The following is a 14,779-nucleotide window of genomic DNA, read 5'->3' on the forward strand; positions in this document are numbered from 1 at the left end:
GCACTGCGTGGGCTCTGCGCCCCTGTCAAGCACCCGGCCCAGGGGGCCATGTTTCTCCAAAAGCCTCACCTCTGCCCGGTAGCCCGTGCACAGATGGGCCACTCCCGGGGTGAGGCAGGGCTTCACTGAACTCCCCTGCACGGCAGTTGGCGACCATCTCTCTCTGCACGCGCTCAGGACAAAAGGCCTCCACCCTCTTGACGCTCACCAGACCCCGCCCCCCCCAACCTGACGGGCAGGTGCTCCATGGAGACATGCGGCAGTGGACCCCCTCCCTCTGCCACCCGCTCTGTGCTGGGGAGGTACGGGCTTCTCTCCTCAGCTGGTGCAGACTCTTCTCCCCCCGATTTAACAAACTGTTTCCTCTAGCAGTTCCTCTCCCTGTCCTTTTACACAGGTGACGGGCAGCCTCCACAAGACCCCATGGGCAAGGACATGGAGCTGGCAGGACGCACCCTGTTCCTCCCTGGACCTCCAAGCCGCTGCCCTCACCCAAGGGAGAAAGGCAGGCTAAATTCCCAGTAATGGAGCACATCCACATTCTGTTTAAAGAATGTTTATCATAACAAAACATACACCACTTCAATCGCCCCTCAAACCCACCCAGGTAAGTTCATCAGTGGCAAAGTAGGTCTAAGAACAGAACAAGGGGCTGCGATGGTCTTACTCTGGGGCCAACGCAGTGTTGACACCCGCCCTGTGCGCTGACGTGAGCAGCCTAAGACCCGCCCTGAGGCTCCGTATGGATGCTGCCTCCTGCTCATCAAAGCCACTCGCCCGTTTCCCTCCTACTTGTACTTCTCTCTCCGAGTAGGGAGACCTGCCCACCTCAACCCTCTCTGGCGCTTCTCCCTTTGCTTGCTCTCACGTCTGGTGCCCCTTCTGGCTCAGAGCTCCTCACCCAACTGCCCGTTACCGTGGCCAAGCGGTTGCATGATGCCACTCAGCTCCAGCTCTTCCAAATCAGCCTCCTCGAGGGCCTTCTCCAGGGAATGACCCAGAATGTCATGACAGCTGCACGTGGTAAGGGGTCAAACTGTCTCCAGCCACAAACACGGCAGTTTACATAATGCAACCACCTGCCTGGACCAAGCAACAGACTCTCCTATGAAGGAGGCAGTGTTGCATCCACCCTGGGACTCCTACCGCTGAGCACAGGGCCTGGACGGCTGCATCAGTACCTGCTTGCTGAGCAGAAGCTTCCAGAAGCAAAACAGTCATGGCTGAATTCTATGAGCAACTCAGTGAGCTCAGACAGGGGTTAAGGAGCTATGTCACTCCTATGACAGGAGCTAAGATTAGACCTAAGCAGCGGCAGGCTCCCTGCCAACTGCTTCATTTGCATAATTATGCATAACCCGTACCTTAGCCCCATGGGGTAGGTTCTATTATTTTCCCACTTTACAGATGAGAAAACAGAAGTTCAAAGAGGAGAAGTGCTTTGTCCCTAGTCATACACTGTGAAGTGACAGACGTGGGGTCACACCCAGGCCGTCTGGTCCCGAGCTGTGTCCTCCTCCACGCACTGTGACCTGGCCCGGGGCGACCCCCGACATGGGCTTCTCGGGAGACCCCCGTGCGCTGTTCATCCAGGGAGGGCCCCTGTCTCAGAGGCCTGAGGCTCCCCAGGCGGGGCACCCACAGCAGCTGGAAACCACCAGGCTGCTCAGCTGGGTCCCAACGAGGGCAGCCCCAGCCCACCCGGCTCGGCTTCCCGAGTCTGATGCCCCAGCGGTGCTTCTGAACGCTCGTGAGGCCTTTATAATGTGCCAGGCCCTGAGCTAAGTGCTACAGACCTCCTCCAACTTGCTGGGGAGAAAAGGTCGGTGGGTAAACCAGCTAACTAAGATATGGCTGGTGGTAGAGTCTCTGAGAACTGACTCCTGCCCACCACCCCCCATTCTCCCCACGACCTAGACAGACGGGAGGCGAGCTTCGGCTCCCTGCCCAGGGCCAGCCCCTCTGTAAACATCCTCTTCCTACTTCCCGACTGGGGAGGCAGGGCCACAACCGGACCGGGTGGTCCGGCCTAGAGTCTCAGATCCAGGCCACTGTCCATGACAGGCCCACAGTGGGGCTTCCTCTCTGAGCCTCTGCTTTTCCGTGGAAGGGGCAGAGCAGTCTTCTTGCGCTGGACGGCCACGCCTCCACCCACTTCTCTGGTCACTCAGGGGGGTGGACTTGGGGCTCCTGGAGAAGCAGGAAGCCCCCTGAGGCCTCCGGGCTGCAGGTGCACCAGAGCGGCTAGGGCGGGTGACGCAGGCACGTAGCTGTTAACAACGGGGCGCTTCTCTGTCCACGCGGTCCGTCACCATGTTCGCTTTCTATCACCACCTGTAAAACTACCATAAAGGCAGTGGCTCTAAACACAAATCCTCCAGCTTCTAATCGCACTGATGCCTGCCCCCAGGTGAGGCAGTGCCCTGCCTTCAAGGGCTCAGGGCACTGGATCAGGCCCCCCTGGCCCATCCCCCGGCTCAACTCCACTGTAACATCTCCCAACACAGGGCGGTTCTGGAGGACGGGCCCGACAGGACCTGAGAGGGCCGAGCCCTGGACCAGGAGTCAGCCCCACTGAGGGGAGGAAGGAGCGCCTGGGCCACGAGGCGCAGCCGGCGCGGAGGCCTGGAGGTGGGCACAGAGCAGCCCGGTGGGCCAGTGCAGCCAGAGCGAGGAGATGCCGCGGGAGGCCGGCTGCTGCGGGACTGGGAGGCCAGGGCGAGGTCCTGTCCCAGTTTACCGGAGACTTTCAAGTTACTGGAGGGTTTTCAGGGAGGGATGCCGGGATCTGATTTACATTTTGAAAAGATCGCTCTGTCTGAAAACTGCATCTTAGAGCAGCAGGAGAGATGGTAGGAGCCAGGTGAAGAGCGAGGCCTGTGACCAGGGATGACGTTGCGATGCAGAGTTCGATCCAGCAAGTCTGAGGGGGAGCCAGACGTTCTGCATTTCTAACCAGCCCCCTGTGCTGAGGCTGCCCACCTGGGGACTGCGTTTTCCATAGTCAGGGCTTGCTGGAGGCGGAAGCCTGGGGCCAGAGGGGTGATTTAAGGTGCATGGTGAAGGGAGCGCCCACAGCAGGGAGAAAACTTGCTGATGGATCAGATGTGGGGCTGAGAGAGGCAGAGGAGGGAAGACAGACCCCCGGCAGCTGGAGTGGAGTGCGTGTATTTACTAGATGGGGAAACTGGATGGAGGGGGGGCGGGGAAGAGGTGTGGAGTCCACACCGCAGGACACTAAGAGTCCTGCTTAGGGGAACGCCTGTGGCTAGCATGGAGGCTACCGCCCCAGGGGGAGAGAAGCGCAAGAGCCAGCCTGCGGCAGCACTGCCCTGGGCCGAACCCAAGGAAGGCTGGACCAGAGCCCTTCGGATGGTGACTACAGTTCTGGCTTCTCTGACCAGGGCCATCACAGCCCTGCCTTTGCCCCCAGTCTCAAGCAGACTGAGCGATGTCAGCCAGCAAGGGGAAGCTGCAGAGAGGGGAGGAAGCAAATAAAACCCACCTGCCCTGGCCAAGGACGTGGACCAGGAAATGGGCTCCCGAGCAAACAGTAACAAGCACGGCAGTATTAAAACTCAAGTAAAGTGGGATTCTGCAAGTTGCACCAACCGAGCTGCAGCTTCTTGGGGCGTAATGGGAAAATTGGGTCATAGAAAAAGGGAAAGAGAAGCAAAGTTCAATAACTGAGATCTTCAGGTCAGCTAAAGATGTTCTATATGAAAAAGAGTGTCAGAATGGGATAGGGGAAAAGCCTTTATTCTCTATTTTTTCAGACAATTTCCCATATGGCCACAGATATATCATGGAATGTACTTTCACTTTTAAAATTTCACAAAGAAATGGAATTTTCAGTCACTGCTATGGAGTAAAGGGGCTCAGCAAGTCATAAAATTGCTATGAAAGGCAGTAGTTTTGAGTATCAGCCATCAGAAATCATATCAGGAACAGAACTCTCTGAAGGAAGTTTTATTTAAGACAGAAAAAGAAAAGATTCAAATGGCTATGGGAGAATTAAAGAAGGCTCACAAAGGACAAGAGCTGGCGTTAAGTGACAGGGGAGAGGAACCCATCGCCCAGACCCTGCGGGAACTGTCTCGACCTATATGCTGAAGGTCACCGCTCAGCAACTTCGGGACAAACGCTCTGTAAGGAATGTGAAGTATGCAAATATTTGAAGAGGCCACCTGTGTGTGTCATTAGAAGTTTGATATAATTAAGGCTGGCAGGGCCCCAGGATCAAATAAATTGTACCGCGAAGTTCTTTAGGCAGGAGTCAAACCTCACTAACCAAAATATGCAGTTGAAAACGGGGTCTCACAGGAAGGGGTGGGATAAGAGGGAAAAACAGAGAGAGGAGTCAGTGAGACTTCCATATTTATATAGCAATCAAAAGGACTGGGAATTAAAAGATAAAAGATGTCTGTCTGGATTGCAGGCATCTCTACCACTAAGAGAGAATCCAGAATTAGATCATCTGAGGGTCAGGAAGCACGGGGGACGCCTATACCCTCAGCCCTGCAATATGCATCGGATTTGATCACCTACAAAAGACATGGGGCTCCCCCGCATGGGCCTTCCAAAGGCATGAATCCCTCATGACTGTAATTACACCACGGAGCCAGTGAGGGTGAAGTGGGCGTGCCATTCCCATCACATGCTGAGGACGGATAGAAAACACTAGCAGTTACGTCCAGAGGACAGAAGCTGCAGTTACTATCAGTTCTTTTAACATTATATATGTATCCTTAATCTTCCGGGAAAGAATCCTTAGATGAACCACAACGATGGCAGAGCCACCATCATGGGAAAGTGGAATAAATAAACGAGACAATGAAGATGCTGGGGTTTCGTCATGAGGAAAAGAATAAAAATCAGCGATTATAACGTCACAATTATGTGTCACTGCCACACTCACAGGCAAGCGATCTGAGGACAAATGAGGTTCTGAGCGAGAGAGGTGAGCAGAGGGAAAAGAACGGGTGGCTCTCCTGTAACCTCCATGCCTTCGGTAGAGTCAGCGAGAGGACTGTTTAACTGTAGGAGTCCAACAGAGCCTCTGCAGGAACGAGAAAAAGACATCCCGTTAACTCACCGACTACTGGAGCTTAAAGGGATGACAGAACAGGGAGGCTTCACCCGATCCTGTCTGTGGCAGGACAAGGGGGGAGATCTCAGCTCAGTCCCACTTTACAGCAATGCGGGCGGCCAACATCTCCTATGATCTTCAAAGGACTACAAGAGTATCCCGCTTGGACGTGATTCTTGTCAGGTCTTCTGCTGTGTAGTTAAATGATCAAATTCATGGAATGGAGAGATTGTTTTTAAATAGTAATGAAAATAGATTTTGCACCCTCCCACGAATCACGTTCCAGATCCCCCTCCCCATTCTTTTGCCACAAATCTTATGAGATGTTCAACATCCACCCCCAGAGGGGCAGGAGGCCCATCCCGGGCTCCCCTTCCGGGTGGATCACAGGAGCGAGGCTCCCCCCAAGCCAGAGGCTGCACGTGAGAGGTCCCCTCTGCAGAGCGGCTTCTCCCAACCAGATGCCCCTGTACAGACGGACAGTGTGAAAGAGTTTCCAGGGACCACATTACTCAGGGCCTTCAATGAAGAACAGGACAGGCTGGACCCGAGTTTCCTTGCAAACAGGCAACTGAGGTACGTGGTCAGCCACAGGAGTGGATTGCGTTTCCTCGCAAAAATAATGAACTGCAAATAACAAACAGCAATTCCAGTGTTGGCTGCCAACCGACATACGTCTTCCAGTGAGACCTGCTACCGAAAGTGCCTCTCAGACTGGCACTGTGTGCTCAGCCTGTCAGGGAGGCTGGCGAGTTCTCTCCTCCAGGCTGGCGTGTCCTGACCTCACCCTCCAGTGCCAGCCAACACAGGGGACCTGCCCGAAGGTGACAAAGGGCGTGGGGAAGCAGCCAGGAGAGGTGGGTTGCTTTTGACAAAGCCAGAACTTCTGCTTTGGGGTTTGTTTTTTGTTTATTTTTTTAACCAGAAGTTAAAGCAAGTGGGAAGAAAGGTTGGGATGTTGAACAAGTCGATGGCAGCGTAATTCTGGGCCTGCCAGGCTGAGGGTCTGCGCTGGGGGAGTGGGCGGGGTGCCTGCAGCTCTGGGCGGCCTTAAATGCTCCTTCCCACGCCACTGGCGCACTGGCTGGCAGCTTGGAAGCACCCGGCACCTCAGGGGAAAACAAAAGCAGGAGAGTGGCAATCCCAGGAGACGCCACAGAGAAGCAGGACTGGGAACAGAGACGCCTGCCGACGGAGAGTCGCACTGATCACAGTCGCTACTGAACACCTTACTCCACGGGAGGAGGACCACTAAGAATGATCTGGTTGCTCTTGAACTGGGGATGAAAGTGGAGCATTGGTGCTCAGTGGAGGCGCCCTGGGGGTTGCCTCTCCTCAGCCATGACTCTTTCAAGGACCTGCAAGGTGGCGCTCATTCCTGAACCGTGAACGGAAATGTCAACTGCAATCAGAAATAAGGATATACCAAGGTGTACGTGCTCCCCAGAAACTACCGCATCGCCCCGAAATCTGTGACTCAAAATCGTCTCTATGACAACTGAGTATCTCAGTAAACAACAACCTGGATTACCAATAACCCTCCATTGGCAAAGAGTACATACTCTGACATGTACTACATGAACATGTGTGATGGCTAATTTTAATGGGCCAAGGGGTGCCCACATATTTGGTCAAACATTACTCTGGGTGTTTCTGTGAGGGTGTTTCTGGATGAGATTAACATTTAAATGAACAGACTGAGTAAAGGAGACTGTCCTTCCTGATGTGTGTGGGCCTTATCCGATCAGTCGAAGGCCAGAATAGAGCAAAAGGGCTGACTCTCCCTTGAATAAGAGGGAACTCCTCCTGCCCGATTGCTTTTGAGCTGGGCGTTGGTTTTTTTCTTTTTTTCCTGCTGTTCGATTCTAAGGGAAACATCAGCTCTTCCTGCATCTCAAGCCTGCTGGCTTTCAGACTGCGATTCACACCATCAGTTCTCCTAGTTCTCGGGCTTCAGACTCAAGGTAGAACCTGCACCATCGGCTCTTGGGTCTCTAACTTGCTGACTGCAGATCTCGGGACTTGTCGGCTGTCAACCTCCAGAATCAGTGAGCCGGTTCCTTATTTTCTACACACACACACACACATGCACACGCACACCACTGGTTCTGTTTCTCTGCACAACACTAACAGTGTGTTTTCTCACGGGGTCTCAGCAGGGTGGGAAGCGTAACTGAGCCACAGAGAAGCAGGCTTGACACGCCGTGAGCTCCTCAACAGCCTCCTCTGGACTAACCCTACAACAGGTGGGCCCTTCTACGCAGGGGACACCCTAGCCTGTTCACACATGGCACACGGACTGAAAGGCTATCGCGTTTTTTAAAAGCAACGCAGATGAACGAATGACCCGAACCACTTCACTCTCTTCACTTGCTCAGGGATCTTCTCCCAGATAGGCCGCTCCGCACCCCCAGGGGGTGACACCCCACGGTGCACCCAGCTCCGCCATCTACCGTATAGGGGTACCCTCAGCAATAATAAATAGCACTCAAGTTTAACTCAAAAAGACCCTGGATCATCATAACGGTTATCTGTTGAATCAGCCTGACCTTCTTAAAAGGAAGATGCTGTGTGATTATAAGGTCTCCTTATTATTCACAGACAAACACCCTGAGTGCAGCTGCTGGCCTGCTGGGTCCAGACCCCAGACACCATGGCCAGCGTCAGCCGTGGTCTCGGAGAGCTACAAGCTGTTCTGCTGAATGCCAACTGGCAGGACTGCTCAGTGCAGACTCACTGCTTGGAAGAACCTGGAGACCGTGATTTGTTAAAAATGCCAACAAGGCTTTCAGGAGGGTCGCACAGGTCAGGAAGCCCACAGGGGAAGGACGTCGGGCTTGGAGAAGCAACAGGAAGACGTGGGCTGCTTGGACTCACCCTTTCTCCACTGGCCTTTGAGCCGGAGGGAGAGAGACCAGGCTGAGGCGCTTCCTGGACCAGGACTCCTCCCAGCCCTTTGCGCCCCCCCCCCCCAGGTGAGGACTGGGCGTGTCATTTAACCTAAGTGGTGACTCATCGCCCCCTCCCCCGCTTCCAGCGGCATCCACGACCAGCTCCTGCTCCCACCTCTGCTGGAGCCCTGCCCCACCCAACTCCCGGCTACCTTGCAAGACTCTCTTTGGGCGCGCATCAGCACACCCACAGAGGCCGCCCCGCCCAGCACCTGCCGCCACCCCAGACCCAGGGTCGGGCTGGGCCACCCCCCAGCACCCCGGAGTGCTCTTGGCCAACCTCCCGGAAGCATTCATTACTCTCAGGTGGAACTTCCTGCTTAAGGTCTACATTCTCCAGACCTCTGGACCAGTTCTGCTCATTTTTCTCCATCTCACCTCTAACACACTATCTTACTTACTTAGTTATTACACGTCTGGGGCTTAGCTAGCTCCCTAAATTAGCATGTCAGCTCCTCAACCGTACCGTTCATCTGCTCTGTTCACTGCGATATCCCAAGCACCGAGAGCAGCAACCTGGCGGGTGGAAGCAGCTCGGGGGCTGTGTGCTGGATAAAAAAAAATAAAGCATTTCCCTCACTAGACTATTTGCCTTTTGAGATCGGGGACCGTCTTAACCCTGTAACCCAGAGTGGCAGGCAGAATAATGCCCCCACCCCAAAGAGTGCATGTCCTAACCTCCGGAATCTGAGAACGGTTCCTTTACGTGGACATTAGCCCATGTGATTGAGTCGATGACCTGGAGATGGGAGAAGATCCTGGATTATCCAGGTGGGTCCAAGGTAGGCACAAGCGTCCTTAAAGGAGGGAGGAGGTTGGTCAGACTTGGAGAGGGCTATGTGACGACAGAGGCAGAGGTCAGAGCGATGGATGCGGGATGATCCGGGCCTGCCCTTGCTGGCTTTGGAGATGGAAGAAGGGAACCGCAGTGAAGGAATGCTGGGTGGCCCCTGGGCCGGAAAAAGCAAGACAGGGGTTCTTCCCAGAAGGAAGGCAGCTGTCGACGCCTTGATGTCATCCCAGTGAAGCCCATTTCAGACTTCTGACCTCCAGAACTGGAAGATCATCAATTTGTGTTGTTTTAAGCCACTGAGTTTGTGGTGATTTGTTGCAGCCGCGATAGGAAACGGACGCCCCAGGGACTGACACTGCGGCTGCACAGTGAATGTCTGCTAAACGGACGTCGGGAATTTCCAGTAAAATGTCACTTTCAGTCTCTAAAATAAATTTCAACCCACGAGGACAGCAGAGTGATTTAAGCCATGAGCCAACGGTGATGGTGGTTGTTATTTTCACTGGTCTTTCTTTTCCTTTTGATAAGTAATTTTGACTCAGAGATGCTTGTGATAATATTTCCCCTCTGCTGGTACGTCTTACATTCAACCTACTTAGGCAGCTTTATTAATCAAATATAAGTCTCCTCCTCATAAAACCCTAAAGCAAAAATTTTTTTAAAGAAAAAGAAAAAAAGAAACCAATTTATTTAATGAAAACTGGTCTTAACAAACACGCAAGTAGCTGCATTCAAAGTTGTCATGTGACTTCTCAGGCCAGGCTGGTGAGGCACATTCAAGGTTTCTTCTTTCTGAACATTTCCAAATGCTCCATCCCCATGAATCTATTTTTAATGCGACACTTGGGGAAAGAGAGAAGTGATGGGAAATCATTGAGGACTCATTTCTGTGTCCAACTGAAAACTTAAACGGTCTGACTTATGGGCCAAATCCTTCCCATGTCTCATTAAAAACTAAGAAGAAAACAACCTAAGAAACACCCTCAGCTCTTAGCTTTCCAATCCCCTCAGCCTACCTACCAGGCCTGTTAGTATTTTCATCCCAGAAAATGAGAACCCCTAAAGACTGGAGATTAATAAATAACTTTCAGTTACCACTGATAAACTTTGATATGTGAGATTGTTTTCAATTTACATTAATATAGCATGAAAAAATTATAAACAGAGCATATAACTAATTTTTTATATGGGAAAGAAATCTTGAAAGTTTTAAACATCCAGAATGGATTCACATACAACCCAGAATTTATTTTTGGCCTTTTGGAAGAGATATAGATAGATAGATAGGTACATATAAGATAGGAAACTTTTAAAAGATCTCAAAACATGCTATCCAATAGTAATTTAAAATCATTTTTTTCTACAATATATAGTACATACTTTATGACAATGTGTTCTTGCTATTTCTTCTACAGGATATAATTGGAGAATCACAACATAAAGCCCACAGCATACTCCATCCTACTTAATAAACATTTACTGAGCTACTACGATGTGTGAGACCTTGAGCCGGAGAAGGACGAAGTCCCCAACATCAAGGGCTCCCCACAGGGTGAAGGGACAACATGACTGCTTCCCAAAAGGTGCACCAGGGTCCACATTTGAGTGGCTTAAGGACACTCAATAAACAGATATAATTTCTCTACTGAAAAATCCTAAACCACAGTTTAACGAAAACAAAAAAAGGTGAAATGGATTCATTTCTCTAATAAAAACAGCTACCTTTAAACTGAAATAAGACAACTGAATCCAGAGGGCATCCCTTCACCTAGGAGAGCCTGACACAATGCAATCCCTTTGCCATTGGAGTGGGCGTCTGACGTCTCCCACCCGTCGGTCCATTCATCCAATCTCCCATCCATCATTTATCAACAGCCTCGGTGCGCCAGGTGCCAACCAGGTGGACAGGAGAATGACTAGGACACACGTCCTCGGGAACATTTCCAAACGCAGTTACTCAAGACTGTGTTAAACAGTGACACTCCTCTCAGCCCTGTGTTTCCCAATAAACCACGAGACTGAAGGGTGCCACTGTTTTCTGCCACTGCAAGCACTTTACACCTGTTTACACTGGCTGCGCCAGAGGCTCACCTGCCTTATCCCTTGTCATGCTGTCACTCTAGCGTCTCAGAGCACATCTAAGCTGTACCCTTCACCCGCACCCTCATGTATCACCGCATCGCCTGCGACACACAATAAATCACGTCTCTAAGTAACAGCAAATCAATCCACTTCCTAGAAGGAAGATACAAGTCACAATCAGTGGCGCCTCCCTGCAATTCTCTAAAGGATTTGGCGTGTACGAAACACCCAAAGTTCTCCTATACCCTTCCTGAAGTGCCGGGAGTTTCAGAAGAGATTTACAAGACAATCTGAAGATTGCAGTCTAATAAATACAAAGAAGAGCTGCAAGAGTGTCTGGCCTAGAGGTGTAAGAGTCTGTTCCCAAACAGTGCAGAACACCAGGCCCCTGCAGCCTGAAACATCAAACTCCTACTGTCCTGTCTGACTTCTGTCCAGGGTCTCGTTGACAGAAAGCATACTAATGGAGGAGGGTTTCCAGACCACGCGGTCCAAACGTTCATCTAGAGGCGCCAAGTCTTGTCTGTGGATCCAGAAACCCAGAGGTGAACCAGCATATGTACTAATTCCCCCGCGAACTGCTCAGCCTGAATTTCATGCTTTGTGCTGTGGCCCGGGCACACCTGGGGGGACGGTCATGGGGACAACCCTGGGAAGTCCACCAAGTCATCAAAGGCAGGTCGCGGGGGACATGTCACTCAGGGATGCGAGAGCCGAATTAAGAGATTATTAGTTACTTGCCAAGAAAAACTTACCTCTTCCGCTGTTAAGTGCTTCACGCTTCTTGTTTTTTGTTTTCAGATTCGGAACCAAGCGTACAGCAGAACTTGGATCATTCTAGTAACGCCCACCTCTCCCAGGTCTGTGAGCAGATGTCAGACAGCTGCCCCAGCAGCCCTTCATAAAACAGCCCCCGACACCCCGGCTCCTCGGCCCACGCCCCTCCCCCTTTCTCGTTTTACTTTTTTCCACTGCTCCCGTTCACCATTTGACAGCCTTTCTGTCTTACTTATCTTTTTCCCAGGAGAGCAACCACTTTGATGGCAAACATCGGTTCTCTCCTGGAACCCCAGCAATGAGAACACTGCGGGCACTTAACTACACGCTTCCTGAGTGAATCACTGGAAGACGGATAACCGTGTAAAACTCTGTGCTCTGCAATTCAACCTCCTCCATGAACGTGAGCTTTGATTCTAAACCACACACCCGGGGTCTGCCCTGGTTCTGATGTGCTTTCTGTTGTTCTTGCTTTTTTAAGTAGTTGTGTTAAGCCAGCTCAAATCTTGTGTACAGTGAAGCAGGAGAGAGTAGAGAGAGAGGTACAGACAGATACAAAGGATGATCTGATTATTACACACGCCGCATCCTGACAGATGGCAAAGTCTCCCCTGAGATTAGAAGGAGAGGAAATGAACCAAACAGTATGACAATTAACTAGAGTAACCTTTATTCAAACACTGGCCATCTTCTTCCTATCAGTTTAGTTCAGTCATCCTGCGCCGATTCCGTCTGGTGATGTTTAACACTTAAGAGGCCAGTCCCTCCTGGCCTCCCTGGCTGTTCCCCCAGTGGCCCTGCTCCACAGACTCCGGCCTTAGGGACCGAGGCTGCTTTTGACCATTGATGCGTCCAAATGCACCCATATCACGCTCGTTTCACTCTGGGATGCCTTTCATTGAAAGGAAATGAATCAAGTTTCCAGAACTTTTTGAAATATACTACACCTTTCCCCTACAACACAGCCTCACATATGGCGCTACCGCAGATACAATCCCATGATGGTAAGAAGAAACCGCATGAGACTAGACCGCTTTCATTCCAAATTCCACCTTAGACAGGTTAAAGCCCTGAAAACCTGAGGGGGCAGGGGAGAGAGAGGGTGTGTGTCAGCGCAAGGAGACAGTATTTAACGGGGAGGGCAAGGTCCTACCTGCTTCACGACAGTCACCGTCCCGGGTGCCATGGCAACCACCGAGGCAACGGCAGTGGCGTCGTGCGTCTCGGTGCCCAGCTCGATGATCTGCTGGAGGATGTTTACAGCCGTGGGGTCAAGTCGGTCACCTTGCCAGGAAGAAGCAAACAGGAGACCGGTAAGGCCGTGGGTGGTGAAGGTCACTGAGCGCAAAAGCAGCCCTTAGCAGAGGCCATTCTCGCGCAGTGCCTTCTCCAGGGACGCACGGGTTCTCAGTAAGTGCTCATTTTGACCACAGAAATAATGTGCATGGTACTTCACAGCCGACAATGCAGTCTCTATAAGAACATCTCAAAACTCCAAACAACCTGCGAGGAGACGACATTGTGACACTATTATCCCCACTTCATAGATCAGTCACCTCACTGCAAAAAAATGGAAGAGGATTGTCTTAGGCCCTTGGGTCAGTTACGTCACAAAGCCAGGGCTCAAGCCCAGATGTTCTGAATCCAAACTTGTTGATACAGGACTGCCTCTCAAAACAGAAACTCCTGAGAAGCACCAGCTATGACGTCAAACCACAGAGCTGGTCCTCCTTGAGCACAGGCATGGGAGGTGGTCAGAGCGCGTGTGCCAGATACATTACACAGGATGCGGCAGAGCACCAAAGGGTGCTCAGTCATCAACCAGTGGGCTTCAGAATTCTAAATTAATGTAAGCTGAGGATTCTCTTTTAATCATCTCAAAAGACTGTAATCCATATCATCAGGGCAGCCACTGAGTGTACCCTTTCACTCAGCTCTCACCATCTGCTTGGCCATCTGTGACTCTCCGGAACACAGCACTCTGACCCTCATCATTACTTCACTAAGAGGGAAATTACTACCTGATCTCCAGGCTAGCATAATATCATGAAGTCTCCACCAAGGTCTACATACTCCTGGACGACTTTCTGCAGGCCTCGTTCCAACGCGAATCAGTAAGTGATGAGGGAAGGGAATTCGATGTGTTCTACACAGAGGGTAGGACGTGGCATACGACTGAGGCAATGACATTAGCACCTGTTCACCATGCACCAGCCTAGCATCCCCTACACACACCTATTCACACCCACACACACACTCTCCTTCAGCAGGGAGGCGGGTTTCAACTCTGCCTGGCAGCCAACCACTCTAAACATCTAAACACTAAACAAAACACTGACCTTAAAAAATGTACTGAAATAAGATTTTAATTCCTCATCCGTTTACTCCCTCAATGACCATTTATCAAGCCCGAACTGTCAGCCAGGAACATGGTTCCCAGTGGGATCCAGCAGGGGTCCCCAAGCCCCGGGATCTAACGCCTGCTGATCTGAGGTGGAGCTGATGTAACAGGAATCGAAATAAAGTGCACGGTAAATGCAATGCGCTTGAATCATCCCGGAAGCATCCCCTCCCCCCATCCTTGGAAAAACTGTCTTCCACAGAAATGGGCCCTGGTGCCAGAAAGGCTGGGGACAGCTGGGATCCAGACAAGATCTAACGCTGCCTCCCCCCATCCCTTCCAGGCTCACAGGTGACTGAGACAGACCGTAAGCAAATCATACAGCCCCTGGTCGGCTCCATATCAGGGGGGCGACTAGGGGGCTCTGTGGGAAAGTCAGGCGGGCTCCCGGGAGATGACACGCCATCTGAATACTGAAGACGAAGACGTGTTCGCCAGAAAAAGTGCTGTGCGGGGAGGGGAACAGACCAGGCCCCAGAGGTCACAGGAGCGTGTGGGTGAGAAACACAGCTCACGCCGAGAACGGCAGTCTGGCCCAGGAGGGCACGGCTCCAAGGTGGCCAGAGATGCAGCGCAGGGAGGCCAGGGCCTAGAGCAGGTGGCCCGAATGCCGAGCTGCAGAGTCTGCCGTGTTTCCCAAGAGCCAGGAGGAGATGCCGAGGGCTGAAGGAGTGAGTGAGTGAGCG

At 51.8% G+C, this 14,779-nt stretch overlaps 1 protein-coding gene across 3 annotated transcripts in view; it reads right to left on the reverse strand.

The window, feature by feature from the left end:
* ZFAT (zinc finger and AT-hook domain containing) overlaps positions 1-14,779 on the reverse strand; it is a 150,440-nt gene that overhangs the window by 15,565 nt on the left and 120,096 nt on the right. For 2 of the 3 annotated variants that reach the window (XM_065895071.1, XM_065895072.1), the window contains one exon: positions 12,846-12,976. The exons of the other annotated variant lie outside the window; for it this stretch is intronic. In XM_065895071.1, the coding sequence (XP_065751143.1) occupies positions 12,846-12,976 (131 nt within the window). The remainder of the gene's footprint in view (positions 1-12,845; positions 12,977-14,779) is intronic. 3 annotated transcript variants of the gene reach the window in all.

Source organism: Phocoena phocoena, chromosome 17, assembly GCF_963924675.1.
Source record: "Phocoena phocoena chromosome 17, mPhoPho1.1, whole genome shotgun sequence".
NCBI classification, from domain to species: domain Eukaryota; kingdom Metazoa; phylum Chordata; class Mammalia; order Artiodactyla; family Phocoenidae; genus Phocoena; species Phocoena phocoena.